At 43.3% G+C, this 27,086-nt stretch overlaps 1 protein-coding gene and 1 long non-coding RNA gene across 54 annotated transcripts in view; one reads left to right on the top strand and one right to left on the bottom strand.

The window, feature by feature from the left end:
- Positions 1-27,086, bottom strand: part of LOC139080522 (uncharacterized) — a 95,647-nt gene that overhangs the window by 4,734 nt on the left and 63,827 nt on the right. For 2 of the 4 annotated variants that reach the window (XR_011535085.1, XR_011535087.1), the window contains exons 5-6: positions 11,930-12,091; positions 3,188-3,292 (exon numbers count right to left, since the gene is read on the bottom strand). This is a non-coding gene — a long non-coding RNA (uncharacterized lncRNA). The remainder of the gene's footprint in view (positions 1-3,187; positions 3,293-11,929; positions 12,092-27,086) is intronic. The other 2 variants (XR_011535086.1, XR_011535088.1) reach the window with 1 other exon arrangement.
- CELF2 (CUGBP Elav-like family member 2) overlaps positions 1-27,086 on the top strand; it is a 789,997-nt gene that overhangs the window by 715,193 nt on the left and 47,718 nt on the right. For all 50 annotated transcript variants that reach the window (XM_070601472.1, XM_070601463.1, XM_070601447.1 and 47 more), the window contains 4 exons: positions 5,843-5,922; positions 10,165-10,323; positions 13,999-14,062; positions 25,402-25,536. In XM_070601472.1, the coding sequence (XP_070457573.1) occupies positions 5,843-5,922; positions 10,165-10,323; positions 13,999-14,062; positions 25,402-25,536 (438 nt within the window). The remainder of the gene's footprint in view (positions 1-5,842; positions 5,923-10,164; positions 10,324-13,998; positions 14,063-25,401; positions 25,537-27,086) is intronic.

The raw sequence follows: 27,086 nt of genomic DNA, 5'->3' as shown, positions 1-27,086 counted from the left end.
ATTTGTTCTGAAATAGAAAGACAGACAGTGGTAGGTTTTTCAATTAGCAGGACCCTGGGACCCCTGGGCACAGGGGGACTGCTCCTGAATCAGTGTATTTGTTAACAGAACAATTCTCTTTCGTGCCATTATTTTGCTTTCATTAAAGAATTGCAGTTTTCAATCAAATATTAATAAGTGTCTCCCATTAATGGCACTGCAGATAAAGGGCACTCAGCATTTCTGGTCTCCCTGCCTGTTGCTGGCTCAGCTGTGTAAAAAATAAATATATAAAATTAAGTGAAATGAAAGCTTGGCTGCTCTGAGAAGTACCATCTAATACTAACCCAGGGTATAAGCCAGTCAATAAAAAAGTTTCAGATCAAACCATTTGATGATGATGAGGGGCAGGTGCCCATTGGGTTGGTGGGTCCCTTTTTTTTTTGGCTACTGCCCAGTTCAGCTACAAGAATGAAGACAAATGAGGCAATTAGTATGGCAGCCTCCCCCACAGGTTTCTCATGTCGTTTCTTCTCTGCCACATCAGTAGTTTAAATTCCTCCCAAATAGGTATTAAGCTGAGGTTCCTCCAGGCTTCTTGACTCAGTACCCCCCACTGAATCAGAGTAGTGAGCTGCCAGGACCCACAGCTTTGTACCTGTCAAGCCCTGTTGTGCTTTCAGTTAGAATCACTGTCTTAAAAACAAAAACAAAAACAAAAAAAAACCTCATAATCTACATTTTGGCGAGAAAGACTATTTTCAAAGTCTAGGTGCCGGTTACTCACCAGCACCTAGATCTGTGCCATGTCCCAAGATAGACCCCTCACCCCCAGAAATTGTCATGACTGTACACGGACAGCACCTACCACCTGCCAAGCGTGATGAAGCCACTCAACAAATATGAGGACTTGTCTTCTCTTTGGGCTCTGTGCCCACATCTGAATGTGCATTTTACCCTTTGCGGGCAGCAACCCATTCTGCCATCTTTTTCTAATTTGAAAGACCTCATCTGAGCTCCTTCCAAGCCCCTTCAGGATTCTCAGATCCTTCTGCAATGGCAGATTGACCTCCCAGGCCTCCTGTCTGAGCCTTCATTGAGAATGTGAGCAGGAGACTAGGAGCCCACACGTGGCAAGCCAAATAACATGTTTGCTCTCACAGTCAAAGCTTGAGGCTTCTAAGCCAATGCATTTATCTGACGGTGTCACCTTAGCTTGTTGATTTCCTAAAATACACGTTTTCACTTACCCATAATCCCCAGTCAGCATGGACTGTTTGGGTGCAATCCACAGAGTTTTCTGCACCATGACAACCGAATATCTGTAACTCAGAGACAATGGAGTTTATTTCATTTTTCTTACTCATAAACTGTAGTCAAATCTTCATTACCATTTAAGGTAACTTTCTGCTTGTTTAAGAATATTCCAGCTGTGTTTATGTTGTTCCAGCATTCTCCTGCCAAAACCCTTGACAAATGAATTGGCAATATTTGCAGAGATGTTGGTGAGCACAGACTGGATTTGGCCATTAAATCCTCATTTGTTTTTGTTCTATCTGATCAGGATATCAGGGGAGGGCTTTTGACTTTTCAAACACGTACACAGAGGGACTCAAGTTTTGATGGTGGCATTTTCGTCTTGCCCACTTAGTACCTAAACATTTAGATATGTGGAAACTTTTTTTCAAATACCTCCCAGATTATTAACTGCCTCTTGTCATCCTGCTCGGAATACAATCTTCCAGGCTCATCTCAGGGATGAAGTTTGGCCAGCTGCTGAGTCTTAGTCTGTCTTCAGCCTTCAGTGCCATGGACGAATGATGTCTCTGTGCCAATTTTGAATAAACTAACCCAACATTAGGGATGGTGCATTAGAGTTTTAATTTTGCTGCTCCAATATCATATTGACAGCACATGTTTAATCAACCCTGCCACTGCCAGAAAGATACAGTGAGGAGCACTGGCTGCATTAAGATCCTTCTTTGGCTGGATGGGAATTTATAAACAAGTTTTCCATAGGTTGAAATCTCCTTCATGCTGTAGTTATTTTAAATGATGCTTCTTGCAGTTGAAATATAGCAGGCTCCTCTTTCAAAGAAGTAGCGGAAAAGCAAGAGACCCAGGCATTGTTTGAGCTTTTAAAAGTACCTGCACCTTTTTGTTTTGGCGGGGGAGGGTGTACAGAGCAAGAATTCATCTAGTTCTTGCAAAATTCTCTTGCAGCCAAGAGAAAAGGTAGAACACCTGAGTTAAGAGATCCTTTCATTTGAAATGACAGGTGTAATAGATGTGTTCCTGAATCTTCTCTGTGACAGGGCTGCATGCTTTCTTTAGATCTTGTCTGTGGGAGGAAATTACTTTGAGAAACCTTTCCCTAGTCAATCATTTATCTGTTTTAGCAGCAAGAAGGCAACCTCACCGAAATCAGAGGAATTCAGCCCCTTTCATTTCTATTAGCAATCTCTGACATTCTGAAAGTTGAGACAATAAATAATTGCAAGGTAAATTACAGGTTGGCCACATTGATAGAATTTTTTTTATCTATTCTATCCTATGTATAAAGGCTTTGAGACAGTAATATCCAAGCTATCTTACCTAAACACCCCCCCCCCCCAAAAAAAATGTAGCTTCATTATTTGGGTACCTGTATCTTTTTTTTCCCCTAGAATCTAGTTTCTCCGGCATTTTGGTCAGTAGCCGGAGAACTGATTGCTGAGATAGCACATACAACCGTCTAGAACAGTTAAGGGCTGACCCTATAATAGTCTAGAACAGTTAAAAGCTGACCCTACAAGATCAGAGCAGTTGTTCTGTCAAGACCCAATGAACTCCACTGCATCCAGAAGCCCATTTTTGGGTTTTGGGTGGAAGAAGGGGACAATTAAGACCTGAGTTATTTCCGTCCCATAGAGAGTCATCTAGTTGACTTGTAGGAGCAGCCAGCAACAAATCTTGGTGGTAGGAACTTTTGTGACCCTATGTTAGTGAAAAGCCACAGACTTGAGGCCTCGTCCTAAAGCAACCACATTGTTTTCAGTGGTGTTGAAAAGAAAATTAAAATGCAGCCACAGGACTATACCATGACCTCCTGTTTCAGAGAAATTACAAAGGTTAACAAGCTACCAACCCATGAAACATTTGGTTCTGCAGTTGCTTAACTTCATCCCGAGTGGCATGGAGAGTAAAATTTTTCAATCTACACTCTCACCTTATAAATGACACAGTCATCTTCTCTCTTAAGTAACTGGACACAGCACACCATGCAGACTTGACAGAGCCCCTAAGGAGGTGAGCGCTCTCTCTCCCTGTACCGCTGCCAATAGAATAAAAAGGTTAAAGAAGTCATCAGATTTGTCAGATCATTTTTTTAGATGGGCTAAGGATTGTATAATTAGAAGAGCTGTTAATTGCAGGTTTTATAAAGGAAAGGGCAGTGGTTTGAATTTATAGAGATATAGTTTTATTGTTCTATTGCTAATACTTTTCTTTTGAGACCTGTTAATTGCTGTATCTTTCTCACTAAGTTACTTACAAAAGTTCTGCTTGTTTTGAAATTGTGGTAAATGCATAAAGTGTGCCTTATGGATTTTGTTGACATTTTGTATGTTTTTTATGCATTCTTAACCTCCAGTTGGAAACTGTCAGTTTGGCACGTGTTTCTGGATAATAAGAGCAAACGAAGTGAATACAACAATCTTCCTGATGATTTAAAAGCAGAGTTAGTCCAGGCTCACACGCTTTCAAATCTCTCTCCATGAGATGATCTTCTTTTGCCTCCATTCTGGTCTCAAGATAAGAAATGGAAAAAGAAAAATCTCTTCGAGTGATTTCCTCTGTTAATAATGTCGGTGATCATCCCAATGTTTTAAAGAGATATTACTTGGAAATGGATGTTAAATTTGGGACTCTCTAATTTTAAAGCTGAGTCTCAATATGGAAGCCAGTAGAGGTCCCGTCATCTGTCTCACACCCTATTACACACATCATCTAGATGCCTTAGGGAAGGCCGATAAATCGCTTTTATTGATGACAAAAGCTACAGCCAGTATAAGGACAGGTAGCATGTTTAAATAGTAAGCTTCACCAGCCACTATAGTGTCAGGGAACTATATGAAACAGCTTGGCATTCATAGCTAGCGAGATAAGACTTCAGGCTTCATAAGGCCAGCTTACCCAGGAGGTGAATGTGACATGAATCTCCCATGTACTGAGAGTTTTTGTGTATTAAAAATTACAGCATGATGCAAAAAAATGCATTGACTTATTTTCATGACTGGATGTTCTTGTGCTTTGGGGGGTGATGGGCACACATTGCTTTCTCTTATTGCTGTTTGATGAAAAGGTGCTAATACAGTATTGACTTGATAATCTCACCAGGTACATATGCAGAGCAAAAGAAGATAATTTATTTTATGGCTCACAAATTGATTTACAGAAACCAAACAATCTGTGGGTTGTTTGGGTGTAGAACGTTCTATCTGGCTTCCTGGCCACAGGGGCAACAATCTCGCATTGTTGATGCCTGAATTCCACTTTCACGCATCCACTCTGAGATGACAACAGGCTGCAGCCTCTTGGTGTTTAGATCTGCTTCATTTGGAAATCTTTTAAGTAGTAATAATAATAATGTCTTGAGGAAATTGAGTGGAACACTAAATTATTCTCTGATACCTAAGTTCAAACTGTGCAAGGCTAAAGAAGCTGAAAATCAATGCACTTTTAAAGTCATTAGAGATCATAAGTGAAATAAGTCTGTGTTGCTTTAGCTAAGCTTTTAGTGTGCTGTGGTATTATTATAAAATCAGCCTGAATCTGCATTAATTTCACAGTCTTTTTCTCTAAGAAGCCCAAGGGTGCATGATGAATAAAATGTAAATTTCAGAAGGCACTGTTTTTATTAGTGAAAAGGGCAATGAGCCATGTAGTTGGAGCAGTGACCTGCCTGGTGGCCAACGCTGCACAAGGAGCAGGAGCAGGCACTGTAGATTCTAGTTATTTTACAGCACATGAAAAAAATAGCCGTGGGAAGCTGGATGGGTCTCACAGGAGACATTTAGAGAAATGTATGTTGTCTTGGGTGTGCTAGACTTTAGGTCAAATCTCTGATACATATCAGAAAGTTGCAACTTGCAAAAGTCATGAAGATTTTATATAAATAAGCTAATGCAGATTTTTACATTTTACTTTATATGCACTGTTGAATATTCTCAGAGTAATAGAGCATTTGTTTTTGTTCCTAATTAATAATTACTAAATAGTTTGTGCAGGATTTGGTATGTTTGTTTGCATTTGAATAGCATCAATGTATATTTATACATACATATTTCTTAACGACCCAGAAGAGATTAGATACATTTATTTGCTGACATTTCAAGCTCTTGGAAATTTATTCGCTAATTTGCCCTTGGTGTGAGCATTTTATTATTTGCTGCTTAAAAATCAATGCTAAAATTTGAAATACAAAGTTCCTAACGTGTGGATGCCCTGAGTAAAGATAATCAGCCAAGGAGAAAATGTAAAATCGCAACTTTTTATTTTAGAAAATGCAAACTAGATGTTGCTCCTTTTAAACCCCCATGGCTAAAAAAAAAAGTACCCCAATCCCTTACCCTCGTCTCCATTTAAAAAAAGAAACTAATCAATAGATAAATCTTTCTGCTTTGGTCAGATTAGCAAGTCAGCACTGTGAGTAAAAAGCAAAATCAGATAAAACCAAAGAGCGAAGTTGTTTATTTTTATGTACTACTGAGAACAGTGGCGTCCTGTGGCAGTTCTCGTAGACTGTGTTGGTTTAACAAGCGTCCAACCCTTTTGTCTTGTTGTTTTTTTGTCTTTCCTGCTCCCTGTCCCTTGTTTCCCACAGGCTGTGCGTTTGTCACATTTTCTACAAGGGCAATGGCACAGAATGCAATCAAAGCCATGCATCAGTCTCAGACCATGGAGGTACTGTATCATCTGCCCTTTCTTTGTTTTCTTTGTGCAAATGATGGGGAATGGTAAAGCGATTCTCTCCTGTGTGGATTGTTCACATGACAATCACAGATTTCAACTTTCACCATCTCTCTTTTCATTCATTCATATTCATTCTCTCTCTCTTTCTTTCTCTCTCTCTCTCTCTCAATTTTTCCCCTAATGACTTGAAATGCATTTAGGAAAACCTTCCGCTTGTTCGACATTATTTTTCGAGCCTTTGATTGCAGCGGCCCAGGTCCTGCAATGTAAAGTCGTGATGCAGTTTAAGCCAAGTATCGTTCTGTACGTAAAGGATGCAGTACGTCCCCCAGCCCAGGGTGATGTGGAGTCAAGATTAACAGCCCCACTCCAAATTGCAGCTTGCCCCTGTCCTAACTCACAAGGTTCTTCTTCTTCCTGTCTTTTTTGTAAATGTGGGGTCGAGTTATCTTTATCTAGTCCAACAGAATTGGGTTTTTGCATCAAGAATGTTGGAGAAAGTTAATACTTCTCCCACTGCATTTAACCAGTGAAAATCTTAATGGATGACAGGCCCCTGAAAAATTAGATTTGTCTCCTCTTGAAAAAATGAACCATAACAAACATAAAGGCTCAAATTTGGTCTCCTAATGAGAGATAGTGGCTTTAGGGGAAGATAAATATGCTGGTGTGGGTGTTCGCCCACACATGTAGATAGATGGGCTGTACTTTTCAGTCTGTGATTTGGGTCACAGCCCTTCAGAATTTTGCACAAAAGCATTCTGAGAGTGATACGCTGTTACTGATTCTGTATTGTCCGATAGAACCATTTGGGAGTGCATGTTCTGCTGTATTATGTATACTGTATCTTTGTGAATGGGTGATCTTTTTCCAGAGGTGGCCTTGTGGTGTTATCTGAAGTTATGTTTTTCCTCTTTTGAGAAAAAAAATTTTTCAATTTTATTTAATGTGCCAATATTTCTTTATTGATTGAGCTTCTTTTTTCACCTCCGTTTTTTGGGGGGTTTATTTTTTGTTTGTTTGTTTTGTTTGTTTTTTGCAATGCTGCATCTCCCAAAGCATGCTGGGAGCTAAGTGATCATTATGCGTCATGTTTTGTGGGCGATTTTTTATAGCGAGCCACAAGGTGGGTGGAAGGGGGGAAAGGAGTGTGCATGGCATTGTCATTAAGTGTTTACTGTACTTTTCTGAGTTTTGATATCAGCATTGCAAAGCCTATTGTCTTTTTCGAACTTCATTTTGACTTTGATATTCCTAACATATCTTATATAATCACTGTGCTTTCCTTTCAGTGCAATGCATTTTTAAGACACTCACACCCCTGCACACACACACCTGAAGGCAAGCTCAGGTGAAAATCAGCCATGATAGGAAATAATTAGCAGGATCTGAAATATCTAATCTTGTATGACATGCATTTACCTATGTGACCATGTTTTTGTTCCCATTTCCCCTAACTTAGGCTGCTCCATTCTTGTGGATCAGTCTCATTTCTAGCTAAATTTCAGTTTGGAGATTAAAAGGAAAATGCTGTCAGGAAAAGGAAAGTCTTTACCTGTATTTATTATCTTCCATATATGTGTTTCATTCTTATTATTTCATTTCCAGTGATTTAGTGATTTGTACCTAACTTGGTCTCACCTTAGATAATTTTTTAACCTAAATCCTTTCAGCTCTGTTAGAAATACTGCTACCCCAGCTTCCTCACTCAGGGCTCCCCCTCCAGTAAAGCCACAGAGATGCTGGTGTGGGGGTCTGTGTTCTCCTGTGTTCCTACAGAAGGAGAGCTCAAGAACATGAAGCAGAACTGGGTATGAACCCAAACCGAGAAATAATAGGCTCTCAGAATGACAAGAATCTGCTAGAGAGAATGGGGTGTATTTATTCATAAGAAATCCTGGATCTTTCGTTTCATATTTCTATTATAAAATATCAAATTTGCACTTGTTTTTAAACGTGGACATCCATGCTTAAATAAAGGGGCCCTCAAACACTTAAATTTCTTGTTTAATTAAAAAATACTCACATTTAAATGGAAGATTATATATTAGGCAATCACATTATAGTTGTACAACTGGGGGTTTTTTTAACTAATTTTGTTATTTTCAGGCCTCTGACTCACAGCTTTAACCAAGATGAATTATCTAAGAGATCTGAGTTCAAAATGATGTGGATGTTAACGTTTAGAAGGACACGTTCTTAAGAAGAATTAATTTTTATATTGTACCTTCTGTTTCCCCACTTTCCTCCAATCTGTCCCCGTCCCATTTTTCCCATCATGGTTGAAACAAGTTATTCTTGAGCCGTAATCCACTGGCCTAATATTCTGCTTTTCTATCATTTTTTTTGGTATTTAAGGAAGAAAAAAAACAACTGTAAATGTCCTGTTAGGAGGAAGTGCTATAATTTGTTATGGAGCAGATTTGATACAAAATAACAACCCTTTCCCATGCAAAACCCTTTCTCTGTATAATTTCCATCTTCAGAGTTTTGCTCTCTTTAAAGTATGAAGTGCTGAAGTATGGAGCACATGAAGAAGAATGAAGTATAGATTTTTCAAATGGTGGAAATATCACTTTTATGCAGTTTAGCATTCTGGCCTGTGACTGTGGCCGCCAGAGCTGAAGTCCCACAGGCTGCAAGTTCACCCCGAAACTGTCACCTCACTTGTCACACATTTTTTTTTTTTTTTTTTGTCATAACAGACAAGTCAGCCTTGCATATTCACAGCTACATCCCAATACCTACCCAAGGTGATAAAAAATAAATAAATAAAGCAAGTTTGTTTTCTAGGAGAAAGAAAAATGACCCCAAGGAAGGGAAAAGCTCATTTAAATAGGAATATAAAATTTCTGAGAGGAGAGAGAGAGAGGTCTATTATCATGCTGAGTTTCGATCAAAGTTTTCTTTTTAATCACTTGGGTAGAATTACTTTTTTTTACCTCAGCAAAATTTAGCAGCTTTAATTGTGATGAAATGTGTAGGCAAGGTGTTCTGAGAAGAAGAGAGTGGGGAGGGAGGAGAGCGTGTTTCTGCTGAGTACTGAGCAAGTGGGAAATGTTTGAAAGGTGCTGTTGAAAGGAAGTCTTCATGCTTGAGGCGTGAGGCCCTTAGTCTCCCTGATGATTTTCCCTCTCACAAACTTAAATTTGTCCTATTATATGACCCTTGGGTGTTTCTCCCTCAATACGCCTACTCCTTGCCTTTTAAAGGAAGTGAAAACTGAAAGAAGCTTCTAGAATGGTGAAATTCATTAGGAAAGGAAGCCAATAGGATCCTCCCTCTGCCATTTAAGACCATCTCCTTTGACTAGCATTCTGGTTTTTTTGGTTTCCAGTAGCTCTGGGGATCGCGGATATAGTAGATATGACACGGAAGGAAGAGAGACCTTTCTGAAAACATGAGAACAATTATGTTGGTCAATACTTATGTTCTCTGATTATCTCTTTCCTTCATCCATGTTCCTGAATGAAATCCATCTCTCCCGATTATATTGCTGGATCAACACAATTCCCATAGTTTCAAAGTTCAAAACTGTGTAAGCAGGGCCAACCCCAGTGGCCTAGTGGTTACATTCAGCACACTCTGCGTCGGCAGCCCAGGTTCGGTTCCCGGGCGTGGGCCTACACCTCTCTGGTAGCGGCCATGCTGTGCTGGTGGCCTACATACTAAAAACAGAGGAAGATTGGCATGGATGTTAGCTCAAGGCAAATCTTCCTCAACAACAACAAAAAAGCATAACTGAAAATTGGAAAGAGTGAAAAAACAAATGAATGAATGAGAGACATTTTCACTGCCATTACAACTCTCCCTGTGTTTGTCCCTTAATCACATTTGGAAACAGGCAGACACAAAGACAAGTCCATCTTTCAGACATGCGAACCAGGAAGCATAATTAAGAACAGTGATAAGGTCTCTGGTCTCTGAGGAGGTCCTGAGATGGTTGCAGGAAGACACACGAAGACAGAAGGAGAGGCAGTTTAGTAATCAGAGCAAGAAAGCAAATGGCTTCACCGACCACCAGATCCCCAGAGAAACCAGTGGCAGTATCTGGAATTTTCTCTTGATGGTACTCTTAAGAAGAAGGAATATCAAACCACTTTAAAACCATTCCAGACCATTCCATGTGCTCCAAGATAGTTCAGAGAGCTAGAGGCAGTGCTGACTGAGTATCAGGAGAGGATTCAACCAGGCTGTAACTCCCTCTCCGCTTTCCGCTGTGTCTGACCACAGGGCTGCTCTTCACCCATCGTGGTGAAGTTCGCTGACACTCAGAAGGACAAAGAGCAAAGGCGCCTCCAGCAGCAGCTGGCACAGCAGATGCAACAGCTCAACACTGCCACCTGGGGGAACCTGACAGGTCTGGGCGGACTCACCCCGCAGTACCTGGCGGTAAGTGCTGGAGAAGGCCAGTCAGCGTGTGGTCCCAGGAGAGAGGAGCCTGCCCACTGTAACTCTGACAACCTACTTGTCCCCTAAGGACGCTAAAAAATTCATTTTAGGGACATTTTCAATCTCAGGAAATGACTGAAATCAGCATTGATGCAGACTGTTTTTCCAAGTTAAATTGATTAGCATAAGGGTGTGACTAATTTAATTCTTGCCTGATGTGGGCTGAGCGGAGTCCCACAAGACTGAGTTTCTAACCAGTGTTTCAGAGGCATCCTAAAATCCTGCATTAGAAGGGGCGTGACAAGCCTGATAGATGGCTATTTAACGGTATGGAGGCAGCTGTGGTTGGAGAGCTCACTACCCTGCAGGTTCGTCCAGTCCACACCAGGACCTCAAATGAAGCCCCGTGGAACTTCCATTCAGTGCTCCTGGGTCTTCCCAGGGGAGCTGTGCTGATGAAATCAAATGTTTCTTACTCTGTCTCTTTGAAACCAAAAAGTTAGATCCTATTTCACTCCAAATAGACCCAATTCTTTCAGCCATCTCTTACATTTCATTGTTTCTAAACTTTCCTGTTTCCCCTCGTGTTACCCATTTCACTGTGGCAGTGTCTTCCTTAAAATACGACGACGAGAATTTAAGGCAATCCCCTCAGTAAGATCTAAACAGCACGGAGCAGAGACCCCTAGTGTGGACTTTAAAATATCGTCATGTAGCTTGAGCGTGGCATTTTTAGTAACCATGCCACATACAAGATGGAAGGCAGCTAATTCTCTCAGTTTTTATTTATTGTTACATGAATTACTGCTAAACCATGCTCCTCTCTCTCATTTTTCTGCTTTGGAACCTAAATGCTGGACTTCCCATTTTTTAATATAACATCAGATTGAGAGAGGAGCCCTTTTATTCCAGCCTCTGTCAGGGTGTGTGTGTTTGTGTTGTGTCCTAATTCTTTCATTTGACATTTTGACTGTCCCTCTCTGGATGGGTGATCCCTGGGCCTTACTTTGTAGAGCCTTCCTGTTCTGTAAAGTAGTCCTCACCGTAGCCTTGAAAGGTCGGATCACCCTGCTTGTTGTACAGATGAGGAACAGGAGGCCCAAAGACCTTCCGTAACTTTACCCAAGATCGTGCTGCTTGTGGTCAAGTGGGATTTCAGCCCTCTGCGTGTTCTCTTTATCTTGCCATGCTGCGACTCTGAGGACAGATACGGCTCATATTCCTCTTTTTACCACCCTGCCCCCAGCATCTAGTGGCGCCTGGCATGTAACAGCTATTCAATTGATGTCTAGTTAATGAAGGAGAAGCATCCTTCTCCGGTCTTCATCTGAGTCATTGATGAAGCATTGACTGAGTTTGCTGTCATCTTCTCGCCATTTCTCCATCGTATCCACAAAGACACCATGAGCGATTTCATGATATCGTGCTAAAATCTATATATGCTCTGCCACACCTCTTTCTTGGTCTGTCAGTCTAGAAATTTTATGAAAAAAGAAATGAGTCTAGCTTAATAATTATTTTTCACAAACTTGGGCTTTCAGTTGTTCACAGGCCACGTTTAATTACGTATGCCAGAATTTTTATTAGAGATTGATGTCAAGCTCACCTTTTTGTCACTTCTAAGAATCCAGCTTCCCGCTCCACCATTTCTCAAAACGAAGACGCATGTGCCTGTCTCCGGTCTTCTGGCACATCTCCCATGCCCCACGGCTCACAAAAATCTCGGGCACGTGTTTCTTTGATCTCATCTGCAAATTATTTCTGTACCCTAAAAGAGAATTAATCTCAGCCTCATTTATAAAAACACATTTTTATATGCTATTTATGATGTTTTCTCCTATGAGGGCTTCCATTCTTTCTCCGCCATGTTTGTTCTACTGCTTTCAATTGGAAGTCCATTTCTTTGAAAGAGCCTTTGGCCTGTAAGCCCTTCCCCGCCTCTGGCTCACCCGAGAATGGTTGTCAGCGGAAAGAAGCCTAGGTAATAGTTTAATGATGCTCCAGCTTTCTCCATTTACCTCAGTAGGCATTACAAATTCCTAAAAACGTCTTCAAAGGTAATTCAATTTTAGTTTAATTTTTTTAAATATCTAATTTGAGGAGGGAGTAAGGGTTTACAATCACAAGAGAACAGGACAGCCAAGAAATCAAACCAAAATAAGGGATTTCTATCAAAATGCATAATCCCTAGTTTCTCCCTCCTCCTCACCCTCTTCTTGTGTGTGTGTGTGTGTGTGTGTGAGACACCTAGATAATATATTCCAATGAGTTGAGAAGCATGAGCGAACGTTACAGACATTCTTCTGGTACCTGTTACTGTTAATCCTCACAGCATCATTGTACCTGAGACTTAGGTCATCAGCCACTGATCTTCTACCCAACTTGAAGCTTTGAGGTCAACTGATAGATGCCCATTTTTGAGTCCTATTTACCGTGGAGTTTTCTTCTCGAACTGCAGAGACCTCCACTTAGCCAGAGGAACGATAGTGCTCCACATTCTGTTCTGCAGAGCTCCAAATAAATTCTGCAAGCTGTTCTTAAAATAGTGAATTCGTCTTGTTCCTCCTAAGCACAACGTATCCTAATAATAATATTTTAATAATAAATTTGGTGAATCTGTGCTTTTTGATATCCATGTACATTTGAGTTTAGGAGATAACTATGTGCTTGCTCCCACATACAAATTATGTCTATATTGATCTACGTTACCAAAAGAGAATACCAATAAGTGGTCAAACAGTATAGCACCTCCATTAACCTAAAATTCAACTGAATTAGGCAAATAAACACCTCAGAACAGCCACATGCCCTTACGTGGTGGAACCTACTGATTCTGCATGGGGGAAAAAATGTGTTTTTGAAAGTTCTAGGTGAGGCATGGGAGAAATGGGTGAAAGAGGTCCAAAGGTGAAAAGAAAAAACCCAATAAATTATACCTTAAAAAAAAAGCTCTAGGCAAAAAATGCCGAGACCTTTTCACAGGTATGTTAATTTCTTTTTTAAAAGATGTTAACATTTATAATGCATGGTGTCGATGTACCTAGCACCAGCTACTTCTAAGTTTTGACAAATAGTATGTTTCTGTCTGCCAGGGAAGACTTCTGAAAATGAGTGACCGTTGTCTTGGTCGTGTAGTCACAGCTGTAACTGTATGGCTGTGAACAGACACATTTATGTCTGTAGTTACCGTGATGATTTCTCTGTCTGCCCAAGAGTCAATGAATCCATGTGCTTCTAATGAAGGATGGAGGAAACTGGGCTGTGAAGGAAAGTGGAAGAGAGCGAGGGATAGACCTTGACTGACAGAGACGAGTTACGGTAACTAGTGGGCTACAGAGACATAGCATTAGTCACGCCATTTTGGTTTTAGTGGAGTTAACACCTGGTTGTGAAAAAGAGTAAATTGACGAATTGTTTTAAGGCAGCGGTGTTACTGAGTTTCCCCAGTGTCTGCGTATCTTAATAGAGATTAGACATTAATATGGATTTACAGCCCCAACTCTGGGAACCTTCAGTCCATCAATAGGCAGCAGCCACCAATTATGTGAATGTCAAAGATTGGATATGCCCGCAGTTTAATTCGGAAGTCCCTTTGTCCTCATCTCCCCGTTGGTTTGACGCCCCTTTGACGCCCCTTTGACGCCCCTTTGACGTCCCTTTGGCGTTCCTTTGCAGCTCCTGCAGCAGGCCACCTCCTCCAGCAACCTGGGTGCATTCAGTGGTATTCAGCAGATGGCTGGTAAGTCATGAACCGTGCCTTGCCTTTGACCATGCTGTGGTCTGAAGTGGGGGTGCGTTCAGAGGGCAAAAAAAAGAAGCAGGAAAAAAGAAGAACTAAGAGTCATTACCAGTGTCTTTGCTTTCTGGCTTAAGTGTGAAAATTAGAGTCAGCTGCACCCCTACCTCTGGCATTTCCAAGTTATGAAATGAGGGGGCTGAGAAATTCTGCATAGTATACTCAAGAGTTCTTTTGTTTCGTTTTTTAATGGGATTGACTACTGGGGAATTTCCAACAAGGATTCCTATATCCGAGGCAGTCAAAATGATTGACATCCCTCTAAAATTTTAATAATAGGCAGCCACTAAAAATGTTCTGAGCTCCGTAATGAAAGCCAAGATTGCAGGCCTGCCTTTGATACAGTCTGCAGTCCCTTGATAACCACAGACAATTAACAGGGTGCCTTTCTGACGTTAGTACCCCAGTTGACAGAATTGTGCATTGGGCGCTTGTATATGAAAGAGTAATCTTTGTTGTTGAGAAAATCAAAGTGTGACTGGATTTGAAAGCCAGCTCATGAAGGATTTCTGTTCATAATGAGCTGTGTCAGTAGTAACTGAGGCGCAGTGATTAGTGAAAGGTCACTCCTGCTGTGTCACCTTCCAGGCTGATATCCTAACTTAGCACTGGGCCAGGGAAGACAGCCTGCGCCGTGTATCAGAACACAGGTGCTGTTAACCTGCGGCGAGCAACAGCAAGGAAGCTTTTTCCTTGTTTGATTCCAAAAAAGTGGGAGGAGAGGGCAAGGAGAAGAACAGATTTTTGGCACGTTCGAATCAAGCACAGTTTGTTTTAATCAAGGACACCCTGAGTCAATGAAATGAAACCTGAATGTGCAGAATAAAAGCCAGATTTCTTTGTTACTAAGAAAACTCCTTTTTTCCCATTTTTTAATCCAAATACACATCCTTGGGTTTTTTTCTTATTTCACATTGAATGGATCTGGAAAGATTTTCGATGAGCGGCCATAGGTTTCTGCTCACTTGTGTTCTGTGATCACCAGCCCAGCCTTCCACTGTGACCTCACGGGCTAATGGTAACTTGTTGTTGGACAGGACAGACTGGCCTAGAGTCAAAATATTGCTGAGTTATTCGTTGGGCTTTAAATCTCCTGGAACTGCCAGCTTGTTCTGTTGTAATACAGCTTTTGGATTATTAGAAAAAATATATGTTCTAAAAGGTAGTGAAATCATTCAGCAGTGTCTTTATGAATACAGTTTGGGAAGCTGGCCTTGGAGCTAAGAATCACATTGAATGGTTAATTTATTTTTAGGTCTGTGAAGGGAACTGGAGAGACATAAGTAAAATATTCAGGCAGTTTTCTGTCTTTTAAAAAGAGAAAACCTCCAGACTGCAAGCTCTAAAATAAATGCTAAGATTTGTCACATTTTCTACCAATGCAAGATTTGTGTTTTTCTGCTAATAGTACAGACCCACCCAGATCCGAAATTAGGATCTTCCATTAAAGGAAGCTTCAGGCTCTCCCACTCCCACAGTTGAATTATGCAGAGAAGGTCACTGGGTCCGGAGGCCACTGCCGCGTGCGTCCTGGGTGGACGGAGTCCCCGTCAGTTTTTATTGGACTGTGTGCACCTCTGCCTTGCCAACCCCAGGTCAGGATGTTAGCATCTGCATGCTCTGGTGCTCATTTAAAAACTGAGGGTATCTGGGAGTCACCTTAGAAGGTGCATGGAGCAGATGGCTAATTTAAAGGCATTCTTTAAACGTCTGGGATTTCCAAAATACACTCTTCTTGTACCTTCAAAATATCAAATTCAGCACACTGAGTCTGCACAGGCTGTGAAATCAAATGCTGAGCAGTCCATCATCTACCATCACCTTGAATATTTAGAATATAAAGATGTGGATGTCAAGGCTCTGTCTGCTTGGCGATTTCTATAAAGGGTGCCCTACATTCATATGCATAATCAAGTCTCATCTTCCGAAGTGTTTGAAGCATTGTGGTTTGGGGTATTTCTTTTTTCAATAAAGTCAAGTTATCTGGACTCCTGCTCTTTCGTCTTTTCCCAAAAGTAGGGCTTAACGTTTGTCTTTGCCAGTCATCTAGCCCAGTGTGGTAAAGTGAACATGGTGGATTGGTAGAGGTCACTTCCTAGGGAAGCTTCCCCACCTCCCCATATGTGGGAGGGTGCCCTCTTCCGCGCTCCCCCAAAGCCCCATAGTTCCTTAGCTTCCTCCCTCACCTCTCTGAAAACTCCTGAATCAGCGGTGCTCCGGTGCTCCGGGAGGGCATGGCCTGGGCTGACGAACTCAGCCCTCACTCCTCTAAGAGGTGCTCATGACTGTTTTTGAGAGGATGAGTGAATAAACTTATAAACCGACAAACCCAAATGCATGTTTTAGATACATTCCCACTGGAGCTTAAGTTAAATGCCTGGTATTTGAATTAAGAAATTTGACTTTAGCCTTAGAGCTTAGCCAAAAAACATAATATAAACTAATGAAAGTATCTTCACAGAGGAGGAGTTGAGGATTTGGAAATAAAGAGTTTGTACAACATCAAATGTGTTACAGAGCACATGGTACGTAACATATCCAGTAGAAGCAACATGAAGGAACCCAAGATGTCATTTATCCCAAACCCCACCTGAAGCTGAAATACTCATGGAGTGATTGAGATTCTGGCATAGTTCAAGTGGGCACCTATACAATTACACAATCGAAATGCGGTTTTTACATCTTACAGTGCCATATGATGAACTCCGTATGTAAAACTCAAATAATCCAGCTTGGAACACTGTCACCAAAGAATGAAATAGCATTTCTAAAACCAATAATATTTTGTTGTGAACAACCCTCCAAACATAATGGTCTTTCCTCCAGGAGATTGAAGAGTCTAAAATGTGCCATTTAAATGAGTAAAACATTTTCTATTTGAGGAGGAAATAAAATAAAGCCAAAAAAAAGAAGCAGAAAAAGAAATTTTAGCAAGTTACTAAGTAGTTACATCAATAAAATCAAATGAGACGACTATATTTCTTTTTTCCCAAAAAAACTTATTTTCCTTTCACACTAAAAATAACTTCAGATGTGTTTCATGATTTTATAAAAGGGAACCTTTACTAAATATGGAATTTAAAACCAGAAAATAGATTAGGAAAAATCTTTATAAGCTTATGTTTATTTTTTTGTGCATCCTTGAAGTTGATTGATTTTATTTTCCCTCTTAAAACTTCTAATAAAAACTTGTCTCTGTCTCACTCGACCGCGATATTTGTTGCATGAATTTCTGAAATCTCAGAAACCTGGAGTCTGAGTTTGGGCTAACAGTGTGGACTTTTCCTGAAGAAGAAGGAATAAGAGAACAGTAGCTTTCGGTCATTAATTTTGTTCTAACAACTATCATCTCAAAAGAATATCATCTTAGAAAAACAAGGGTAGTATTTTACAATTTTGTTTTTCACAGAGCTCCTTGGAATAATCATGCAGTTTATCCTGACAGCATGCCAAGGACAAAACCACCACCTCATTACTACATTACAGCTGGAGAAAGGGAAGTATGAAAGGATTAAATAACGTATGTGAGCCGGCAGCACCACTAAGTGACATAATATGGGGAGGAATCAGAATGCCCAAGTATCACAACAACTTGATAAGGTAGGGACCCCTGGGATCCCAGTTTACAGGTGGGGCAGCTGAGGCTTGGTAGAAAGGTTCATTGACAAACTTGGCCAAAGTCACTCAGCTAGTAAGCGGCCAGTTGAAATTTCAAATACATCCCAGCCCTGAGCTCTCCGTTGCCCCGAAGCTCGTAAAACAGTGCTCCGTGGCTCAGCAAATTCAGATGTGTTCTGCAAACAGAGGCTGCGGTGGCTCGCCTACGCAAACTGTTTAACAGGCCAAATAACAAACAAATCCGAGCCGTGGATAAATAATGCAGAGAGAGCCCCAAAACTGTTCAAAAACAAGCAATTTGGAGTCAGTAAGAGGAAAAGTGCCTCCCTTCATTCTGGACATCGTTTCAAATTTCTTACGAGTGGGTTGTTTTTTCAGGGGAATTTTTTCCCTAGGATGAAGAATTGTGATTAAAGAGATTATAGAGATGATGCAGCTGTGGCTGAAGAAGAGCATCTTTGCTCATAAACAGGGGAAACTGTTTCCCTTTGCTTCTGAGGTTCAGTAAAGCTGTAGTAATGCCCTTTCAGGATGCTGGTCTAAATTTGTAAAGTAACAATAAAATTGTAGAGTGCAAATATTTGCTTAAAACAACATCATAGTGATCCTTTGGTCAATTTGAGCTCGACTCCTAGAGAAGACTGTCTGAGGATGTCTGTGACAGTGGAGAAGAGAGAAGACTTTCGCAAAAACATTGCTGAGCATCTCCCACTGGAGACGCTCCTGAGTTGTGAGGAGTGCATCGTGGACCCACAAAGATCCCGAATGCTTCCCAAGGCTGGTCTCCCACCCTCGCACTGCAGACACTTCCTGCGCAAGTGCTAATAGGCCTTATGAGAACTTCCATAACCACCCATCTGTCACTTTTTAACAGACCTGATTGGCAAGCACTTGTAACAACTGACATCTGTTCTCGCTTATTGATATGCAGATTTATGGTAATTGCTATGAACAATAAGACAGAATTACCTAAGGTGAACATTAAATTAAATTTTCATGCCCTTCTCCTTATAAATAATTTTTTTTAAATCTTAAGTTTCAAGTAGGCATATTGCACATCTGTTTTGTACATCGTTTCTTCATTTTGAGAAGAATCTTCTTTTCCCAAGTAATGAATGAAAAATCAAATCCCTGTTTTCCCAACTTTTTTTCTTTTTTGCCATCTTGATCTTGGTACACTGTTGGATTTCACAAAACTTATTTAAATTTTTGCATTTCTAGTCGTCCAGATTATTGCCTCTGGTTTGAGGGGTGCCCATCTGAGCAGAGAGCCTTGTGAGGTTAAAAGTGGTCATTTTACTTCTCAGAAAAGAGTTGTTTGCCAAGCCAGAAGCAGCTTCCCCTGTGGGCGCCCGCTCTCCGTCTGGTGCCCTTTCTGGATGATTGTGTGGGAGCCCAGAGAAGAGGAAGGTGGGATGGGTGGGTGGGAAACCAGGAGGTGCCTGAGGAAGGAGCTGGAAGAGAGGAAAGGAGAGGATGTGCTAACCCACCCCCGAAGGAAAAAGAAAAAGAGGGACAGAGAACCAGAAATGTGAATTCAAAGTGAGCGGAAGCAGAAACTCCCGTGGAGACGGCCCGTGGGGCCACCATTGTCAGCTGGGCCCTGGTGACTGACAGCACGGAGTTCACCAAAGCCCAGGACTCCTGTGCCATCCAGGAGCAGCTGGAGGTCTGAAGAGACCGTGATGCTGTGTGCCCAGAAAGTCTGGTCCAGTTAAGGAGGTAGAGAATGAAACCGTGCCAGCACGTCCTCACACAGCTTCCCGAGCTGCTCTCCTGACTTGAGGCAAATGCCTTTTCTGGATACAGCGTGGTCCCCAAGCCCCCTTCCCTGAATACGAGGGGATGGTAAGTGAGATGCCCACGCTGCGGGGGAGGGATTCCTGGCCTTGGGAGCACTGGGAGCAGGAAGAGCCAAAACACATCACCGAGGATGTGCTGTTGGCAGTGAGGGTCCGGAAACAGTCGCCCTGTGAAAATCCCCCAGGCTCTAACACGCCCTGGGATGAGTCCCGTGATGCGAGGGTGGCAGGAGACGTCAGCGGCATTTAGAAGGCCTGGGAGTGGGGCGGGAACGCCCTCGCTGCTCGAAGGGGAGGTTTCTTCCTGGAGGGATGGACTAGCGAATGGGCCTTGGGCCTCGGCCCGGCTAGACAGAGGGACGCCCTGCAGGGCAGTTGGTGCCCTTGTTGCCCCACAGCCCATGTCCTGGCCGCAGTGGGACCCCCAACGTGGCTGGGGTTCCTGTTGGATCTCCATGTGCCTGCTACCCGGAGTCTCCTGCATCTGGCCACCGCGTGGTCAGCTCGGATGTTCTGGGAGAATCTCTGGCTTCTTTGGCTTTCTTTCCATACCTTGTTTGTATATTCATCTTTGTTCTGAACGGGAGAAAGAGCTGTTTTCTCTCATTCTTTTCCTCTTTTCTCTGTGTCATCACTCCTCAGCTCTAATTTCTTCCTGATTCCTCATGTCACAGTCACCACACCAACCCCAGCCCTCTCATTTGGTGGTTTTCTTCTAGGACTTGTACCTCTTCTAAGTTATCTTCATCAGTCAGATGTTTTTAAGCTTTTCAGGATCTATCACCAAAAAAGTTGTGGTCACACATCACACCCACACCTCCCCCCCACGCACACATGTATACACATACTTTTTTATAAAATTTCATGGAGTTCACAGACCTCCCCCGGAATCTGAATGGTGGACCTTTGGTTAAGAACCCCAGAATTAAGGTGACAAACGTATGGGAGGGAAACAGCCATGCACTGTGCTTGGTATTGCGAAGAACGAGGCCACCGGTCCATTTGTTCAGAGGAAACTGAAGTGGCTGATCTCTGATGTCTGGGGTTCTGGGGATCGATGGGAAAAGGAAGTCGCGTTAAGAAGTTAAAGGGCCGATTAAGTGGTCTGGAGAGCAGGACGTAGTAGTGCTAGCTGCAGTGCCGTCACCAGTTCCCTCGGTTCTTAGCTCCCGAGGAAGTCAGGATCACAAGTTCCATCCCGTGCAGTCTGGGGCTCGAACGCCGGCAATTTGAACAGAGGACCTCTGTCAACGCCGTCCTCGGAACCACACTTCATCCCACTGCACTCAGACTCCTCACCCTGCAGCTTTTCACCGTTTAGTGAGGTCACTACAGGCAAATGTCAGAGCCAGTAAACATTTCCTTCTGATGCCTCAGCCACATTTCCTCTGAAACCCTGTTCTAACACCCTTCCCTCCTCCCAGCCCCCCTCACCTCTCCAAGGTGCTAAGTTTAGTGAAGTAAGTGGAGATAAAGGCAGTAAGGAGGAGCAGGGATGAAGAGCTCCAGATGGGCCAAGAAGACAGAAGGAACTTGCAGGGGAAGCCATGCTGGCTGGGAGAGAAAGCAGAACGCTCCTCCATTTACCCAGAGCTTTAACCTCTCCGTGCCTCAGTTTTCTCTATCTCTAACATGTTCAGTCACAACGGTGCCCACATCATTTGGGTTCGTTAAGAAGACCAAATGAGCGGTCCCATGCACAGCATGAGCAGCAGGCCTGGCACGTGCTTTTCTCTGAGTACAATTATCATCAATTGAGGTCAACTATTGCAATTATTATCTAGCTAATAGAGCTTCCTCTGTTAGCTTCCTCCGCACTAGGCATTGTTCTCAGAGCTTTGTGCGCCTTGAAGCATTTAATCTTAACCTGTTGTAGTCCCACTTCACAGCTGAGAACTCTGAGGCGCAAACAGTTTGCTCAAGGTGATGTAGGTTGGCGGGAGGCGAGGCAGAGCAAGGATTTGAACCCAGGTGCGGGAGAGCAGGGCCTCCACTCCTCTTGACCAGCCCGCGCTGCCTCCCATAATTGGCAGTTATTGTCACCAGCAGAGAAGGCTGTGCATCCCAGGCCCTAGGAACACAGGACAGGGTGAAGACAGAGATGCTTCTGCATTGAGAAAAGCAGAAATGTGGGGGTCAGGGCTGGGAACGGGGTCTTCACCCAGAAAAGTTGGCGAGGAGACTGTCCACTGTTTCCTGTACTGAGCACTTACTTCTGAGAAATGAGTAGGGACAAGGGGCGCCCTGAGAGCCTACCAGGGGCAGCACCCAAGGACGGGGAAGGACAGGATAGAAGGATGGCCAGATCCTCCTGTGAGGCCCGCACGTCCACAGCTGCCGGCACTTCCCTGTGCTTCGCTGTCATCCTCATCAAACCAAAAACTCATGAAAATGAGTGTCCGAGTCAGGGCCCGTTTCCAGAATGTGAAGAAGTAGGATTATCTGCCAGTCCCTGGCTCCCTGCTCTAAAATACGGCCACCTCCTGATGCAAGGATTGTCTTGTTTTCCACTTAATTCCCAGTGTGGTGCCCAGGAACTGGCCCATCATGCCACTTGGTAACTGGTGGATGGGCAGACCAACAGACAAGACAACAGAGGTTGGATGGATGGACAGATGGGTGGGTGGGTGGATGGATGGATGGATAGATAGGCGGACAGGTTGGTAGACGGACAGGTGAGCGGATAGATGGACAGATGGATGGGTGGGCAAATGCAGGTCCTCCTGCCTGCCGCTTGTCTCCCTCTGACCCTTCCCCTCTTCCTTTTCTTTCCATGCCGCTTAGATGCTGGCGATCACAATGGCCTCTTGTGTCCACCCTTCAGCTCCTCTTCCTTTGCCCCTCTTTTTCCATTCCTTTCCTTGCAGTGTGATGGTTGAACAGAGTTGCCCCCCGCCCCAGCGAGGTGCCCCAGAGCCGCAATCCCTCTGCCTTTCCGGGTGGAGTCAGGGAGAGGCTGAACAGGAGGGCAGGCTCCCCCTGGGTGGTGAAGCATGGGAAGGGGAAAGGCAGAGGGGCCCTGAGTGGGGACACAGCCCTGGGTTCCCAGCAGAGAGGCCAGTGGAACAGAGGACCGAGTGTTGTCCAGCTAGCCTGCAGGACATGTGATGAGTCTCGGTGGGTGAGATAAGGAATATGCACGGTTCTAATAAATATTTGTAGGATGGATTAATTAATGATTGAGGGAAACAGTCAATATTTGATGCTGTTATAAATACTGAAAAACTAACAAAGAACGGAGAAAACTGAAAACTTGGTCTGATCTATGGGCGATGCTCTTTAGAGCCATTGATGAAAATTTCCTTCTGGTTATTACCCTGTTCATTCATCCTACATAGAATCGTCCGTCACCTGCTGCGTGTGCAGTGTGTGTGTGTTTAGGCGGACTTGAAAATGAATAAGACAACATCGTTGTCCTCGAGGAACTTAGTATCTAGTCATGAAGGTAAGAAATACCTACAAAGAATGTCAACATGGAGTGTGATGAATGCCACAAGAGTTTGCAGAAACATGCAGAAAGTACATGTGTTAAATGCAAACTTCAGTCTTCCTTGGAGGGAGGCTATGAGGTGTGGCGGGAGCGCTGCCCCAGACTCGGAAGGGTCCCCTGCCGTTGGCTCTGAGGGCTCGGCCTAGGATCTGAGGCTCTGACCCACATCTGTGGGCTGAGCTCCTTCCAGCCCTGGAATTCTGCCGTGCCAGCGCCATGGCTCCTGCCAGGGGTGGATCACAGATGTCCTGGAGGACCCTCCCCCCAGGGCCTAGGAGAGTGGCTCTGCTAGTCATTCTTCAATGCCAGACGTGCGTGGTGGGTTTTAATTTCAGTGCTAAACCACTCTGCTGGTCTGTACAGCCGTCTGTTGGCGATGCTGCCTGGTCATCTGGTTTATATCATTAAAACATTAGAGGAAATGGTAGTCACAAGAGGGCCAAGAGGGGACAGATGGGTTGGTAGAGATGTTCCTCAGTCCTCGTGACGTAGCTCAAAGCCGGTGCTCTTGTCACACTCAAGTGACTGCTTTCAGGAGTGAGCCCCTTGCTGGGTCCAGGTGGGTCTGCACTAAGGCCAAGCGGCTCCCATATTGCCCCAGTTCTGCTTTCCTCAGGTAAACCTGAGAGAAGGCCAGTGCTGTGTCAGCTCCCTCATTCTCAGGGATCTGACCCTGTCTGACCTTTGATCAGAGAGAAGGAGAGAAAGCTTTGTTTCCAGTTGCATTTGCTTGAGAAAGCAGGGATAAGTTCACAGGATTCCACAAATACTTGTGCCCTGCTTCTAAGCACCCCCAGGAACTGAGTTTTGAAAAACAGGTGTCGGGCTTTCACGCTAAGCCAACAGGGCCGGGTGTCTCCTGGAAGAAGATAAAGTATCATTTTGAGCAAAACGAGAAGCCATTTTGCGGCAAAGACATCAGGACCTCTTTTCTGAGTAGAAATAAATCCTGATTAAGGCAGCCAGGCTGGAGGATGGATGGAGGAGCAGGACGAGGGAGCTCAGCAGCCATGCCTGAACCATGCTTAGGCTGAGGGCTCCCCACCAGGGGCTGGGGGCTGTGCTAGGTATTTTGCTGGAACATTCTCTTGCCCCTTGATCCATCCACCCCCACCACATATGGAAACTGTTATCAGGCCACTTTCTCTAAAGCAGATTAAATTTGCTCCATAGATATCTGTTAAGTACCTGGATTTGAGACATGAGAAGAAGGTAAAATTAAGCTGATTACTTAACTCCAGTATCTTTCTGTATAAAATTCCTCTATCTAAGGAGAGCACCATTTTTTCCTGCTTCTCGAATGTACAGTAGCGTGAAGTGAGTCATGGAGAAAGACTTTGAAGGTTCAGAAAACCTTTGGATGGAGACAGAGAAGGGTGTAGCACAGACACCAGGCCCGAGCACCCTCAGGCATAGCCAGGCTCCCGTGACACATCAGCCCCCAGGTCTCTCAGATGATCCCACCCTCCTCCTCTTGCAAAATTTTGCTTCTCTCTGCTCTTCTTGTCTGAATTTTTACTAGCAGGAGATTCATTCTAGTTAGAAGTAGTCTATCCTTAAAATACAAGTACCTTGAAAAGGCAAATACAAATATTTTACAAATAAAAATATTAAGCCACTGCCATTTTTATTCATTCTTTCTTTTAGTCATCAAATATTATTGGAGTTCCTACTATGGAGACATTTTAGAATTCACATTTAGAATTAGTCTGGAGAGAGAAGTTCAGTGGCAATAATAGTAACAGCAACAGTAGTCGCTAATGTTTATTGGGTCCTTACGTTGGGCCTGTCACCGTGCTAAGTCATTTGCATTCGTCATCTTAGTTAATCTGCACAGCAGCCCTTTGATATAAGGTAGAGTTGATATCACTGCTCACTAAGCAAGATGTGGAGAGGTTAAGTCACCTGCCCAGGGTCACAAAGCTCCAGGGCAGAACCAGGGAGCTGCATCAGTTCAACTTCAGAGGAAGAGCTTGTAACCAATGAAGTCTCGTTTCCTCTAGAGGAACCACAGGCTCACACAGGCGGCGGTGAGGGTAGGGTCTGAGCATCTACCCTGAAGCCATTCCTCCCTCCGCCCAAGCCCACTTCCCCCTTTCTCCACAGCTGCATGGTAGGCGGCCAGGCCACACAGAGAAATGCCCTGCGCATCGTTCTGGTGACCTCTCCAGCCCTGGAGGAAGCAGCTGGGAAGAGTGCCCTGGGTTAGGACAGGCAGCTCCACAGGGAGGCGACTCTGCCGAGGAGACCTACAGTGACGCAGGAGTCACCATCGCAGGGCTGGGGCCTCCTGCTCCTGTCGTCTGCCATCTCTTGGTTGGAAGCAGGCAAAGGGGGCCTTTGGCTAAAGTCGTGTTTCTCTTCCTCCGCAGGCATGAATGCTTTACAGTTACAGAATCTGGCGACGCTGGCGGCGGCCGCAGCCGCGGCCCAGACCTCAGCCACCACCACCAATGCCAATCCTCTGTCCACCACGAGCAGCGCCCTGGGAGCCCTCACCAGTCCCGGTAAGGGGTGCTCCTCCCCGGCTGAGGATGCCGTCTGCGTGCACCTGGGTGCCAGGGGCAGGGGTGCTGTGGCCAGACAGGGCCTGCGATCTGCACGGGGCATCAGGGCCATTTCATTTTTTTTTTTTTTTTTAAAGAAACAAAGTTTGAATGCGTGTGTGTGTTATTTTCCAAGGATAAAAGGAAAAAGAGTTTCCTGTGGGAGAATCCACCGTGTTAGTGATTCTGACACAATCCTTTTGTGTAAAAAATGCCTATATTGTCGGTTCAATCCTCACTAAGTCTTCACCATTATAGAGAGTTTTATGCTTTTTTCCTCCTTTTTTTTTTTAAAGCAATTTAAGAATTCTCTGTTAAATCTCAAAATCCCTAACCATTCCAGTGTCATATTTCACACCAGCTCTGTCTTTCACGTTTGATTTTAACATCCACGATCTGGAGGGGACCATCCTTGTTCGTTTATGGTCATGTTCTGGGCTGTGTAATTTAACATCCTTTGCCTCAGAAATTTTGTTGCCTTATTCCAAAGCAGATGCCATTTTCCTCTTCATACAAGCCAGATGTGATGTGGTTGCTTAGATACCATGATTTGTTTTCTAAAAAATGTTTCGCTGGCTTTTCTTCCTCTCTGAATTTTCTAGACCTTGAGAGATGATCTCACCCCCTCTGGTACATGGAGGAGCTGGCCTGGACAATCTCCAATCTCGCTTGTAACTTTGAAAATTCCATGAAAATTCAGCTATGCCCAAAAGATTAGCTAAATGCTGAAAAAGCTTTTATGTAATAGTGAGGGGATTTCTTGCAGAAAAATGGAAAAGGAAAGAGCTACAGCAGACCTGCTTTCCGAAGGCTCTAGACTTTAAGGAGCCTTGAAGCCCGCTCCTTGAACCTGTGGCATGCTCAAAAGCAGCGGTCCTTGATTTGTGTAGGAAACATTGTGTATCTAATACATTTCCCTCTGAGTACGGTTTAGAGGGAGAAACCTAACAGATGGTTAGGAGAGGCTGGGAGATTCACCCTTAATACGTGGTAATCTCATAGCAACAGCAAATAGGTGCGTAGATTTCATTCTTCAAATGTCTTCAAAAATGTACCATTACTACATGTGGGTCGCGTTTTATGCAATAAACAGTATTCCTGAAAAACCAACTTTAAGTCATTTTTTTCAACAAATCAAGTTCTAGCTCTAATGCAATAATATCTAAACTTGTTATTTAAATAAACCCTTTAATGACCCTTTTTGAGAAACAAACATTTTTGACATGATAAATTCCCCCTTATAAAATAAGTGATTTTTCTTTAAAACAAATTAAATATTTGACATCTCTAATGTATCAGCTTTATAAATCAGGTTGAAGAGTATTTTCTCAAGGAGTAATTTTTATCTCCCCTGTGAGGACCATGAAATGATCACGTTACAACAGCACAGAGTATTGGACATGCATTTTATTGCATCTTTAGTCAGACGCTGATATTTTTAACTATGTTTGGGGAAAGAAACTAAAAATCACTCAAAAATCTGAACACTTTTATTTTTATTTGTTTATATG

The sequence above is a fragment of the Equus przewalskii genome, chromosome 30 (assembly GCF_037783145.1).
Source record: "Equus przewalskii isolate Varuska chromosome 30, EquPr2, whole genome shotgun sequence".
In the NCBI taxonomy this organism is placed as follows: domain Eukaryota; kingdom Metazoa; phylum Chordata; class Mammalia; order Perissodactyla; family Equidae; genus Equus; species Equus przewalskii.
The sequence above is the reverse complement of the archived record's forward strand: the minus strand, read 5'-3'. Positions and strand labels throughout refer to the sequence as shown.